The sequence below is a fragment of the Chenopodium quinoa genome, unplaced genomic scaffold (genome assembly GCF_001683475.1).
Source record: "Chenopodium quinoa cultivar QQ74 unplaced genomic scaffold, ASM168347v1, whole genome shotgun sequence".
Taxonomy (NCBI): Eukaryota; Viridiplantae; Streptophyta; class Magnoliopsida; order Caryophyllales; family Amaranthaceae; genus Chenopodium; species Chenopodium quinoa.
In genome coordinates, this window is record NW_018742903.1 from 517,717 (window position 1) to 532,797 (window position 15,081).

The window sequence follows — 15,081 nt, forward strand, 5'->3', positions numbered from 1 at the left end:
TAAATATTGTTTGGTAGAGGGTAGTTAGTCCAACGACCTAGCTATTCACCTCTCACCAAAAGCCTGCAATCTCAAAGGCATGCAAACAAAGATTCAATTTGCTCCAAACTAATATTAAGCTAAATTGGTTTAATGTTAATGAAACATATAATTCTATAATATCGTGATCACTTCAATTAACAACAAGATTAATAAGGAACCTAAACCGGTCGTCCAAATTATCTTATTAGGTGTGATATTCACTTACATATTCCCTTTAAACATGCAATACGGTGATCAATAAATATAATAGAATAAACATCAATGTTTGAAGCAATTTAGCAATAATAACGTTAGTTAAATCAAAGCATAATAATAACCCTAATCATGATACTAGCAACAAGAATAATAAAAAGAGTAATTAAGTGAGTTAACTACTCATGTTCCGCGTTTCCTTGAATTGCTACATCATGAATAAACTGTTAGTAACTTCAATAAAAATATAAATCATATTGAAACAATTAAATTAAATAAAAAGTGGAGTTGATTTGGTCCAAACCCTTAGTTAATTCTACCTTTCACGCCTTGGTTTAAGTATAGAACTTCGGGTCAGGTATGGACTCCTTAGAGTGCTTAGGGGAAGTATTATGAGAGAATAGGGTGGCTAGTATGTAGGCTAAAGAGAGAAGATAATGATTGTTGGTGTAAGGAGAGAGAGAATGATTTTTGGTGCCCCGAAATTGAGGAAATCAGCCTCGTATTTGTAGAGGGAATGAGTAGAGTGATGCACAAAACCCTAGAAATGATAAGACGCCGTGGAAAAACCCTAGTTGAACGCCGCGTCACGGCATGTGTGCCATGACACGGTGCAGGATGCCGTGACACGGTATACAATACCGTCACGCGGTATGTTTGCCATGACACGGTGTCCGTTTCTGCCCTAAATCCGTCCAGATTCATTTTAACCCTAATTCTTAATCATTAAGTATGTGATTTTTAGGTGTCTTTTCAGAGTTTCGAGCTTATTTAGATAAACCGGGCTAAATTAATAAATAACATGAAATGAATTAAAAAGGGTTTGGGCTAAAATGTGAGTTGGACTGAGTTTGAATAAATGCTTGGACTGATTTGTAGATTGAATATGTTTGACAGAACATGGGTTTTAAGCACTCCCGAAATTAAATACTCGACCCGCCCAATAATGACGGTGAAAGGATGTTCATCATCGGTTTTGGTTTTGGGGAGACATGTTTAGGTGTTTACAGAGGTCACCATTGGTGTGTAGCAGAATTTGGGGATCACCATTAAGAATTTCCCAAAAATAATCGATAGTTGGGATTATTTTGATGAATGAAGTAAAATTCGAATTATTGTTGGTAGTTGTTCCAATATAAATAGAAAAATATGAGAGTATTTTAGGTAGTTGAGTGTACAATAAATCACTAAATGACACTTAAGTCTTAATATGTGTCATGTCATCTATATTCATAAACTAAATATAATGGTTACATTTTAGTATACAATAAAATTAGATGACATGACAAGTTTTGTACAATTATATCATTTAATTTTTTATTTTATTTTATTTTTTTTTACCTATTTGTCATCATTAATGTTACATGCCCCCTTTTTAAAACTCTTAAGAATAGCTTGCGAATGTTAATTTTTTATTTTTTTTTTTAAAAAAGAAAAGAATAGCTTGCGAACATTTATATCTCTAAAATATTTGTTCACATATTTTTCTTCCTTCATGCTTCCAACAATTAAATATGTACAGCCACGTTTCTGAGATTTTAGTGGCCCGAGGCAAAGATATAAATTGGGGCCCTATTGGAAACACAAGGTTCAAGTCTCTTATGGGTCCTTTTTCAATTAATTTGTCATCAATTGGAAACACAAGGTTCAAGTCTCTTATGGGTCCTTTTTCAATTAAAATATCCCTCCCTTTATTGTCAAGATTACCCCAATTATTAGGATCATAAAAATCGAAAGGAGGGACTACTTGTTCATCAATGCCTATATTATTAACATTGGATGCATTTGGTGCATCCATTGGTTCTTTCATATGAGTCGCATTCTCATTCGGGTCATTGGCATTATTAACATTGTTTAAGTCCTCATTAGCTTATTCATGATTTTCATTTTCCCCCAATTCATGAGATGACTCGTCTACTTGTACTACTTTAGTAAAAAATTTGTCAATGGAACCCTTTTGAGATTCTATTAACTCTTCAGCTCTTTTTGTTTTTTTCCTCTTATCATTACCAGATAAATATCTTCTAGGCAACATTATATGAAATAATGAAAATTAATAAAAGTATAAAAAAAGAGCAAAAACACCTGATAATTGAAGATTTAACACCAAATTCTGCTCAATGCCTCAATTTGAACAATTGCATTCCAAATAATATCTCAAATCTGAAATTCTGAAAATACAGTACATGTTATACACTAGTATTTTTAGGAAAATCAATTTATCAAACAAATAAGAATATAATTACCGTTGAAAATCAACCAATTAATCTGAAACTCGGAAGTCGGAAGCCATTGTTTCACCAAGGAACCAAACTCAACCAATTAATTGAATTTTTTTTCCCAATTTTTTTCCCCAACTTCTGATTGTTCTTCAACTCGGAAACAGCTATAAAAATTAAAAAAAAATAAAAATTAGATGAGATACTTTGATCAATTAAGGAGTATATGCAAGTATTATATATAATTAGGCAAAATCCCGTTGAAAATTGATGAGCAAAATTACCGTTTTTGATCGTTTTCCTCTTCAATTGAATCTCGATTCTCGAAACAACCCCAATTCATCTGACTGAAATTGAAAATTGTATACAAATACATCTTGGGGATTAGATTGAAGATTGAACGTTTTTTTTTTTGGAGAAATCAAATTACTTTGGAAAGAGAATATTATGGCCGAAAATTAGGGGAAAGAAGTTGAGGAGATTGTCTGAATATTAGGAAAGAAATCGTTTCTTTGAATATCTTAATTTATGATTTTAGGGATTTGCATTTGAAAGTCAGGGGAAAGAAATATACGCTTCTTTAAAGTTTTTTTTTTTTTTTTAATTTTTTTATTTTTATTTAGGGCCTTCAAACTTCAGTCCTTCATTTCAGCAACGTGGGCTTTTTTTTTGGGGGCCCAGGGCGGTCGCCCCAGTTGCCCTGGGCCAGCGACAGGGCTGAATATGTATCCTAAGGTTAAACTGAAAAATCTCCACTAACAAGGCTAGCCATGGGCCATGACACACACATCATGCACATTAGCCGCCGCCCTACTGACATGAAAATTTTCATGTCTTTAATTTGATCTGATATGTAGCACAGTATGGGTAGGGACTAGGCGACTAGCTCTATAACTTGGACTCTCTTGATTCTTGCTGAACAATCAATCCATTTATTACTAATGCCTGGGCTCAACATTTAATTACAACAGTATTTCGTAGTTATAGCATTAACTAGATGTTTCCATATATGACAAATCTCATACATTATGATATGAGGTTTTTTTTTTAAAAGTCATATGAGGATGGAACATGTTGTATTATTAGTATGGAGTATTATTTTTTTTTTCCCCTTCATTGCCTCAAATTATTTAAAAAAAGAAATTCCTAAAAAAATATGATTTGATTAAAAAAAAATTTCAATCCACAAACCGTAATAAATATTTATCTCTCAACCTCTGTGTACGTCACTTAATTAAATGCATGCAACACCTTTTGTGTTAAGAAGGAAGGACGTAAAGGTAACTTTATTGCCCTTATATAAACACCATAGCAATTGCCTATCAGTACAACCAATCTTGGTCGATCGAGTCATATCTTTCTCCTCACTAACAAAACTCTTCTCCCACACCTATCAGCCTTTCAGTCGCGATACGATGGCACAAGTGGCTGTCAATGAAACCTTCAACAGCCAAAGAACAAAAGCCCTAGCTAATATCTTAGCCATTGGCACCGCTAATCCACCAAATGTTGTGTACCAAGCTGATTGTGCTGACCACTATTTCCGTGTTACTAATAGCGAACATATGACTAATCTCAAGGCCAAATACAAGCGCATATGTATGCTTTTCCTAATTTTGCATTTTTCTACTAATACTCTGCTTGCACAAAATATTTTAAAAAATAAAATATAATATAAATACTAAGTTAGCTAGCTTAGTTCGTTAAAATATTTTGATGGTGATTTTTCCTAATTTTGCATTCTTCAATTAATATTCTCCTTGCACAAAAAATTAAAAAAAAACATTGACACTAGCTAGCTTAGTTTGTTAAAAAAAATTTATGGTGGTATTAATCCCTTCTATAATAATTTGCCTTTAGTCCTCTCCAAATAGTTAAAAATAATTATTCTCCTGCTTACATATATGGTTTATTTAGACTTTATCTTCATGACACAACAAAAAAAATAAATTAAATTAACACATTTAAGTGAGCAGTAGTCAATTAATTAGCTAATGTCGATCACTTCTAGCACTAACCATTATCACCTCTTTATATCTAATCGCATTAACTTAGAAATCTTTTTACGGATTATTTCATATAACATTTATGAATGATCAATTAGCTTAAACAGGTTTCCTTGTTTGAGTTTTTACAAGCTATGTGCATATTTTATTTTTAAAGGACTGTTCAACAATTTAGCTTTGTTTAATATACAAAACCCTCTTGCTCATATGTATGTATGACACAAATGTATTACTGTAAAAATATGAATTTCAGGTGAGAAAACAATGATCAACAAGCGGCACTTAAACGTATCTGAGGAGATCTTAAAAGAGTACCCGCAATTGTGCGATTACAATGCTTCCTCGTTGGACATTCGCCAAGCCATACTCGCTAAGGAGGTTCCCAAACTCGGAAAAGAGGCGGCTTTGAAGGCCATTAAAGAGTGGGGGCAACCCTTAAACAAGATCACTCATCTTATCTTCTGCACTTCCACAGAAGTCAACATGCCTGGCGCCGACTACCAGCTGACACGGCTTCTTGGCCTTAACCCTTCAGTGAAGCGTTACATGCTTAGCCAAGTTGGTTGCCATGCCGGTGGAGCTTCCATTCGCTTAGCCAAAGACCTCGCAGAGAACAACTCTGGTGCTCGAGTGCTAGTCGTGTGCTCTGAGAGCGCGACCATTTTCTTCCGAGGGCCTTCTGAGACCGACATGGAGTTCATGTTGGCTCAAGCCCTTTTTGCAGATGGAGCTGCGGCTGTGATCGTGGGTGCAAACCCTGATGAGTCGTTGAACGAACGACCCATCTTTGAGCTAGTCTCGACAACACAGACAATACTGCCTAACTCAGAAGGGGCTATCGGGGGTCACCTTAGAGAAGTTGGGCTAGAAGTTCAGTTTCTTCCGACTGTTCCGGGGCTAATATCATATCACATTGAGAAATCTCTTGTTCAAGCCTTTGATCCGTTTGGGATCAAAGACTGGAACTCGATATTTTGGATCGTTCACCCTGGAGGACCTGCTATTTTAAGCCAAATAGAATCTAAACTTGGGCTTAAGGATAACAAACTAACAACTACTTGGCATGTTTTAAGAGAGTTTGGAAACATGTCGAGTGCAAGTGTGTTATTCATAATGGATGAGATGCGTAAGAGGTCGCTAGAGGAAGGTAAGACAACCACCGGGGATGGATTGGAGTTGGGTGTCTTATTCGGCTTTGGCCCAGGCGTTACTGTTGAGACGATCGTCCTCCGCAGTTTCCTGCTTAATTAGTAGGTCGTCGATTGGTGTTAGTTGCTAATAAGCAAGTGTCTCTTTCCTCCAAGCTATTTGTGTTTATATATGTCGTTAAATTATGTCTAATTAATTCTTGTTGCTTCACTCTGCTTATTTCCTATGTTGTAATGTGCATGTGGGCTTTAGCCTAATTTTATAAACAATTCTATTAATGAGTATATGTATCAAAAGGAACAGTACAGAGTACACTATTGGTAGATCTAGTCAAGGTTTTAAACTTGAGAACAAGATGTCCATTATTCTCCCAATTAATATTTTACAGAATTCGCAATTTTATTTAACACTATTTACACACTTCTCTTCAATTATATATTATAATTTATATATAAGGAAATATTTAGCTAGTCATGCAAAATCTTGTTAGCTTCGTGCAATATTTGGAGGACGAGGGAAGTATTTTGTATAATTCGATGTAATATAATATACATCAGCCGGTCTTGCGTGTGACCACTTATTAAGTAACAAAGTAACCCCTATAACACTGACCAAGTAATTCTTATAACACTGATTGAGTAACCCTATAACACTAAAAAAATACCTTTTTAACACTGACAACGTAACCCCTATTACACTAACGAAGTAACTCCTTTGATGGTGTGACCAACCACATATAAGAATTTGTGACTATACATATATTTTTCTATAAGGTTTTTTTTTGTCAAAAACTACCTAATAAAACCTAGAATATGTAAAAAACTACCTAACAAAAAAAATGTTGTAAGAAACTACTTATTCTTAGGTAAAATGTTGCAAAAGACTACCTTTGGCCGAATTTTCACCGTTGACCTAGTTCTTCGATGTTGACCAACCACAAAACATTCCCAAAATTGCCCGCTCTAAGTTGAAGGGTGGTTTTGACTAGATGGAGGCAGTTTCAAGTCGAAACCACCCTTCAACCCCAAAGCAGGCAATTTTGGAGATATTTTGTGGAAATCCGGCTACAAGTAGTCTTTTACACAATTTTACCTTTTATTAGATAATTTTAAAATAATATTTTTTATATAGGTAGAGTTTCTCAAAAATTCTAATTTTTATAAGATAGTTTTTTACGAAAACATACATAACTATATCAATCTTCCATATCCAGAGCGATAAGGGGGAGCAGCTTGGCTCAGGGCCCCCTTTAGACGAGCCCCACCTTTTTGAATAAAATATGATTTCTTTCGAGAAAAATTGTACTACGTTTGATTAGAAATATTTATCTAAGGTTTTAACTATATAATATTTACTCTATTTAATAAAACTCATAACCAGTATTGACGAAGGTTCCGTCTATTTTATGAATCTATTTTGTATAATTCCATGTTGACGAAGGCTACAATAATGTTGACGAAGGTTCCATCTATTTACAAATGCTTCACTTCTATCTCCTTAAAGATAATACTTCGTAGCAAAGACGCTTTAACTGGTGATATTTTCTTTGATTGACGTGGAAGTGTGGACGTACTATTCAAAGAAACATAATTTCATCCTATAGTACTAGATAACCATACAAGCTCTTAATGTTTTCAAGATAGGTACCGTGTTGGAATGGTTTTAAAGCACGATACTCCATATTTTCTTTATTGTGGACTATTCAAGAGAAACATAATAAAGTTCATAATAGGGTGTTTAAATTATAGACATGAGATATGACTCATATGAGATTAATTTGGTCAAAACTCGTAATCGTTGTACAAAGTTACAGAGTTTGAATCAATATTCCTCCATTGAAAAGGCTTTTATATACTTTCACTTCATTACTAATCAAATTATTTTTTATAAAAAATACTATGTTAATTAAATTTAAATAATTATTTATAATTTAAATACGTCTACAATCACTTTATAATCACTAGAAAATATGGAATATTATAATATCCACCTTTTTTTTTTTTCTTTTTTTTATGTTTCTAATTACCCATACATTAAGGGCTTAAAACCTTGAACTAAGATATTAGCAATTTAATTTTTCTTAAACAAACTCAATGCACTAAGTTTACCCATCCCAAACCAATATATCATTTCAATTCAAAACTCTAAGCATAAATCACCTTCTAAAAGGGGTGTTACACTTCACAATTCTAACAAAATGATTGACCTAATTAATTTCATTTCATATATATATATATATATATATATATATATATATATATATATATATATATATATATATATATATATATATATATATATATACGGGGAGGTTACGCTGAAAACAGGGCTTATGGTGAAAACTAAAACAGAAAATCTCAACCATCCATTATTACTAACAAGATCTAACGGTTTAAAAGCCAAATGTTTTCCAACTTTTCCTTATACATAATGATTTAGAGGTAACAACATAAAAAATAACACAATTTTATCCAATTTGACAACGTTTACATAAATGTATAAAAATAATGTAACTTTATCAATTTTGATCACATTTACATAAAGGTCACTATATACAAAAATAGGGTAACTATATCAATTTTTACAACATTTACATTAAGGTCACTATATGCAAAAATTAGGTAACTATATCGACTGAGTTTTTTACACCATTTACATAAAGGTCACTATATACAAAAATAAAGGTCACTATATATAAAAATAAGGTAACTACATCAATTTTGACAACATTTACATAAAGATTGCTATATACAAAAATAAGGTGACTGAAACAAAATTTACAACATTTTCATGATTCTAATTTCATTATATCGAAAATAAGGTAACTACATATAAATTTCGGGTAATTATATCAATTTGACACCATTTACCCCGAGGTCACTAAATATAAAAATAAAGGGTATTAAAAAAGTCTATGTAGGATTCGAACCTACATCCCGTGATTACACGGTGCTCGACCAATTGAGCTAATAGGCTTTCAACATGCCAAAAACGTAGAGGTTTAAAACCAACACAGATTTTAGATTCATATTTTCCACTAAAAAACATAAGGCTTCTACAAGCTAATTGAAATAGACATTTTCATGAAGAGGCAACAACAGGTTTAAACTCATAGACATCTCCAAATATTTCTTTCTGTAAACGGACCCTCACATACTCAAATAAATATCGCATACTCAAATCAAGCTTCAAACACCAATCAGATCTAGGCTACATACTAGAATTAAACTTCACATACCAACAAGATTTTTGGCATTGTTGGTTGATGGTTGATCAATGCACGTTCAAAAAGAGAGCCGACAGTAGGAGAACACAAATTGGAGACATTATTCTCAAAATTTTCAATAAACAATCCAGCAAGAAACGATGGTAGTTCAAAATAACAAATAACTAACGAACCAGAACAAGAGAGCAAAGGTAAACAAACACCATTATTGATTATTCACCTATGTTATTGTAACTTTGTAAGACACCCCCCAAAGCCCCAACTTGCTCCATCTTTCCTGGATAATGTATAATTGTAACAAGTTTATAATAGTCATTCTTAAAAATAGATATAAGCCTATGAGGCTATGATTGACAAAACAATACATGTCTAGCTCCGTATCAGAGTGCACTTAGATAGATTCTGGTACCATTACTTCAAAAGAAAGTCTACAGTAGGATAACAATACAATTGACCACTTGGTACTAACATTCAACTCTCTGACTTTTTGAGTGAAATAATAACAATAACTCAAATGTCTAGACTGTCATGGATGATCTACACTACTGTTCGAATAAAATCTTAAATGAAAATGTACAAATCTACTGCAGAATTAAACAAAATATCGTTCACAATCACAATCACAAGCAGAACTTAACCAATCACATTCTTTTTTATACACAGCATATAACAACCCATTAATAGGCAAAATCACATATCTGCACATCACAGCACAGAGGAGTGAAATCAACACGCTCACAATCACAAGCAGAACTTTCACCCAATCACACACCTAAGCCTAGTGTGTAAGCACAGCAACAAACGAGCAACTTACTGTCCATTAACAAACGAGCAGCTGGTTATATATATAAACAATTTCTACGGCAATACAAAAGCAAGGAAATCACATTTCTGACAATCAGACTAAATACATCAATAAAATGCAGCAAAATTGAAAAATATCATCAAAATAATCAAATAAAACACAAAGTTCAGAAAATTTGATGATGAAATTGAACATCGAGCACAAACTGATAAATTAAAATGAAAAAATCAAACACAATTGAGAAAAATTAAGCCGAAAGAATCGAAATCAAATTCAAAAAATTAAGCCGAAAAATCAAACACAAATTGAAAATAAAAAATTAAGCGATAAAAAGTTTAAGAAATTGATCAATATACAATGAAAAGATCGATTAACATAGAAAAATTTGATGATGAAATTGATGAGCTCAGAATGCCAAACGAAGAAATTAAGTTGAATTATAACATAATTAAACTCATATGAAACTCGATTAAGAATGAAATACCTCAAATAAAGTTAAATTACTCCTACAAAACTTACAAAATTTGTCAAAAATTACAAAATTAAATAAAAAAACAGAAGCAAAGTACTCAAAAATTACACAAATCGAAAACGAAAAACTCAAGAAATTACTCAAAAAACAACGATATGAAGAAATTATGAAAAACGCAAAATAATAACTCAAAAAAAATAAAAAAAATAGAAAATTACAAAAATCAAAAACGAAAACTCCAAAAAAAAAAAAAAACTGAAAAAACATTGATTAAAAGCTAAAATAAAGCAAAATTATAAACGATTTCCTTACTTGGTAGATCGTAGGCGATAATAGGAACCAATTTGATGAAGAATCGAACCAATTTCATGGAGTTTGAGGAAGAATGTAGAAATCAGGAGAGAGAAAAGAGAAGGGAGAGAATGTTATGCATGAAAATGCAGGAGAGAGAAACTAAAAGGTTGGGAAAAATCTCTAATGTAGGATAAGATGAGTTTGAATCTACGGTCAAGATTTTGTGTTTTCAGTTTTTAACTTAAAGTTGGTTTTCACATTATCCAACTCCTATATATATATATATATATATATATATATATATATATATATATATATATATATATATATAATTTCATTTCATATGTTATAAAAAATATAAATATTTTTTCATTTCATATATATTTAGGGTGCATCCAATAATTAAGATATTGTTTTTCAATAATCCTCTTACCTTCTCATCTTGTCTAACCTCCCTTCGAGCTCATTAAACTCAACTCACTGACTTTTATTTATTCAATCAATTTTGATCAATAAATTAATTACCACTACAATCTTATCTAGAGTGTATGTCCTACTTTAAACCTGAGAACATGAGTTTGGCTGATAATGTTAAGAATTTTAAACCGATACTTCCAACACTCAAATTGATTGGTTTCAAAAAAAAAAAAAAAAAAAAAAAAAAAAAAAAAAAAAAAAAACATTAGATAACTGAAGGGATTGATTGTAATAATACTTTAGGTATCAAATAAATTACAAAACAAATTGCAAAGCTGAATCAATCACGTTGTATTATGAATATAGTACATTATATGGTTTTATTTCTGATTCCAAACTCATACTACTTTGCGAATCAAGCTTCATCTAATGGTTTAATTGATCATCTAATGTGCATATGTGGACTACTCAAAAGAATCATAATTTGCCCAAAAGCAAGATACATCCGACTATTGCCCCAAGGCAATATAGACGGTGACTTAAATCTTGTTAAGCAGCCGACTTTGCCCAAAAGCACTACAGCCGAACCCCTCTTATATCCCGAAGTTTCACTAAATCATCTTAAAATAGAAACCGGTTATTGCCCCAAGGCAACACAGCCGGTATATTTTGTCATATACTACAACTGGCTATTGCGCCAAGGTAATACAGCCGACCGTTGACAAAAAGCGATACAACTATATTTCTGTACCTGGTTATTGCTCAAAAGCAGTAAAGGCGGTAATCCATATATTTGTATACATCCGGATACGATTCAAAACGAATACATCCGGCTCAGTTCCGCCTGCATGCCGCCATAGGCATCGAAAGGTACCAAGTGGTAGCCCGTAGCCGGGTGAGCGGCAGATTAATTCAGTCGGCGCAGCTGGAAGATTCTACTTTAATCAATCATGTTGTACAACGGTCAAGGACCGCCTAATCGTTCATCCGGATGCTTATGGACGGCTGCCTGCTTAGAGTTGGTAACTGTAAGCAAACAACCATCCAGGGGCAAGCAGAGCCAGTACATCCGGCATATCACATGATTTCATGCAAAGCAAAGTGAAAAAAAAATGAAAATAATTGAACATATGCAAAGCAAACTGACACAGTCGGTGTGTATATATATATATATATATATGTATATATATATATATATGTATATATATATATATATGTATATATATATATATATGTATATATATATATATGTATATATATATATATGTATGTATACATATATATATATATATATATATATATATATATATATATATACATATATATACATATATATATACATATACATATATATATATATATTAAAATCTTAAAATTCAAATATTAACCGAACTCCCGTCCGGAAAATAGATACAGAAATTCACGGCTCGCAGGCCGGTAAAAAGACTCAAAAATCCTACTGCTGCTGTTGCTGAGGTTGCTGCTGCACCAACTGCTGGCCCTAACGGGCATTAAGGGTATCCTGGTTCTGATGGGTTTAAGTTTCCTCACCCGACACTTCTCCCTCTGCCTGCTCATCCCCAATGCCGGCCTACTCCTCAAAAGGCGCCGGCTGCTTTAGCCTGATAACTTGAGCATCAAATACTTCTGTTGCGTATTTATACCTCAAGTCAAAGATGGCGTAGTCGGTGTCTGGGTGGATCATGGACCATGCCATCTTCATGCGTGCTTCGCAGTCATGCTCATTCTCGGTGACCAGCTGTGTCTGCTCAGCCGACAGCTAGTCCAAGACTTCTTTCTTGGACTTAACCAGCTCGTTCTTGGTTTTGTCCAGCTCCTCCCTCTGCTGGGTGACCTCATTCTTCAACCCGGCTCTCTGCTTTTCCGCTTCCTTCAGAGCCTGGATGTCAGTTTTGAGCTGGTCAATTTGTAGCTGCCAGTCGGGAGCCGTCTTGTTGGCAGTGTCGGCAGCAGCCGTTAACTGCTGGATGAGTTCCTCCTGTTTCATCACCAGGGCTTCAGTTTGGATTTCAAGCATTAGGGAGTTGTATTGACAGACATCAATTAATTCGGCTGCCCGTTTCTAGGCATCCCTTACCTCCTCTTGCTTCTTCCGCAAGGGGGTTTTCAACCCATCCACTCTCAGCAACGCCTGCATGGTCAGCCGGAAAAGAAGTTAGTTTCATTCATAAACGGACTGACAACTGTCAATCTTGCACAGAAATACCCCATCCGGTAAATAATCAGATTGCACAAAAATACCCCATCCGGTAACTTACCTCAGCCAGCAGTGAGGTAATCCGGTCAAGGTTGACCTGGCTGATGCCCGGCACAGCCTCCCTCTCGGACCTGGTGAAGGTCCTTAGCATTCTCTTGGCATAATTTTGCATGTCCGGCCAACGAGAAGCTGTATCTGCATTATGAGAGAAATCGGTTAAGTGTTGGGAATAAACGGCTCCTACATTCAGCCGGTTGCCGACAGAGTCCCCTAATTGAGAAGCATGAGACTTGACTCGAACTGGCATAAGCGGCCAGGGGGGGGTCAAAAGTTAAGTCCATACCTTGGTTATCAGGCTGAGGGGTGCCACCACCCCCAGCCGCATTTTTTAGCCGGATGCAATAGCAGGCACCCGGCTAGAAGGAGCAGGCTCCTTAGATCCGGCATCAGCCGGCTCAGAACTTAGCCCCAGACTTTGCAGAATTTAGCCTGCGGTCGTGGGCCTTTCAGGAGCCGGTGTTCTGCCGGCTGATGATGGTGCAGGGCCGCTTCCAACCCTCTGCCTCTGTGGATTCGGCTGAGGGAGCTCCTCTCCCGGCCTCCTTACCATTTGCCTCAAGGAGCGAGGAATGTTCTGGATCCCTGTCTGTAAAAAATATCAAGCCTAAGTTAGAATCAAACTATTTACAAGGTATACAGACGGCATAAGATTAGTCGGTTCTTACCCTACTGGTACGGGCCGCAAGTTGGGCCCGCTTCTGTTCGAGTTGCTCTTTCCTAATTTTGGCGGCTGACCTAGCTGGAGTTTTTTCAGGAGGAGTCTTCTCGAGTCCTTTCTCTGCAAAATAGCAAAGGAAAATGTTAAAGCAGCATTCAAATACCATACAGGCGGCATAAATTGCCGGTTAAGCAGTAAACCTTTGTCCCAAAAAGTGCTGAGACCGCAGGCATAGAGGAACGCCTCGTCTTTGAACCAGTCCGGATGAGGGACCCAGAATTTGGGGACAATGATTTGTGTCCCATCATCCAGTGGCTGGGTGGTTTTCTTAAAAAGTCCCGGCTCCATGATAGCATCCCAAGCCTCAGCCGACACCCTTGGCAGGGCGCACTTCTTTCCTAGTAGAGCCGGGTTCTTATTGTAACGGCGCATCCGGTGATTAGCAGCCGTTGATGGGGAAGAGACGAAGTAAAACTTCCTCTTCCAGCTCTTCCACTTGGAGGGCTTCTCCAAGGTCATCATGTACTCCGGATGTGTGGTGAGTGTGTACCACGCATTCCAGCCGCCTGGGGCACGGCTCAAATAGTGCATATTCGCAAACGCCTCCTAGCTAGGCGTCACATCTTGCATCTCGCAGGCGGCAATATATCCAATGATATTCACCTAAGAGTTGGGTGTGAGCTGCCAGACTCCAAGGTCATAGCCCCTTAGAATGGCTTTAATTGTTCTGTGAAGGGGGAACCGAGGCCGGCTTTGAATGCCGCCTCATAGCAACCGAAGTAATTGTCGGCATGCTCTAGGTCGTCTTCCCAGACGACGGTCACAGTAGCAGGCGGGACACCAACCTCCCAGCCGTCCCCTACCGGGCGCTTTTCCAAAAATGCCGAGAGTGTTGTGTTTAGCGTCACAACATCCCGGGCGCTCATGTGCGCCTCTAAAGGATTATTTATTGATTGAAGGCCAGTTGTATGCTTCCTCATTGTCTTGAGGCGCATCCGGTGTCATTGTAGATCCGGCCTCCTGATCGGTCTCCTCCTCGCTTGAGCTCCCGAATTCTTCCAGAATCTCATCACTAGGCGTACTTGGAACGCCCGGTTGATCAAAGGGAACATATTCAATCGGCTGAATCATCTAACTTGTACTCGGGGTCAACATCCGTTTTCCTTGTCCGAGCCATTCTGTCCTGCACATGAACAGAGACGGTCGGATTCGTAGAAAAGTAAGGGTGTTCCATACACCCCCAGACGACATCCCTAGTCCTAGATTCAGCCGTATCCAGTGACCGGTTGACAATTGCCCTAGGCTGTGTCGTGTGTGTATTGG

The 15,081-nt window shown here is 35.9% G+C and overlaps 1 protein-coding gene and 1 long non-coding RNA gene across 2 annotated transcripts; one reads left to right on the forward strand and one right to left on the reverse strand.

Moving 5' to 3' along the window:
* Positions 1 to 514: 514 nt before the first annotated feature.
* On the reverse strand, positions 515 to 3,258 carry LOC110727187. The gene is made up of 3 exons (XR_002512499.1): positions 2,738 to 3,258; positions 2,481 to 2,620; positions 515 to 2,405 (listed from the first exon to the last, which is right to left on the reverse strand). It is a non-coding gene; the product is annotated as an uncharacterized LOC110727187 (long non-coding RNA).
* A 71-nt stretch (positions 3,259 to 3,329) lies between these two features.
* Positions 3,330 to 5,937, forward strand: LOC110727182 (chalcone synthase-like). The gene is made up of 2 exons (XM_021906738.1): positions 3,330 to 4,052; positions 4,713 to 5,937. The coding sequence occupies exons 1-2, from the start codon at positions 3,692 to 3,694 to the stop codon at positions 5,708 to 5,710; spliced, it is 1,359 nt and encodes a 452-aa protein (XP_021762430.1). The 5' UTR covers positions 3,330 to 3,691; the 3' UTR covers positions 5,711 to 5,937.
* The last annotated feature ends 9,144 nt before the right edge of the window (positions 5,938 to 15,081 follow it).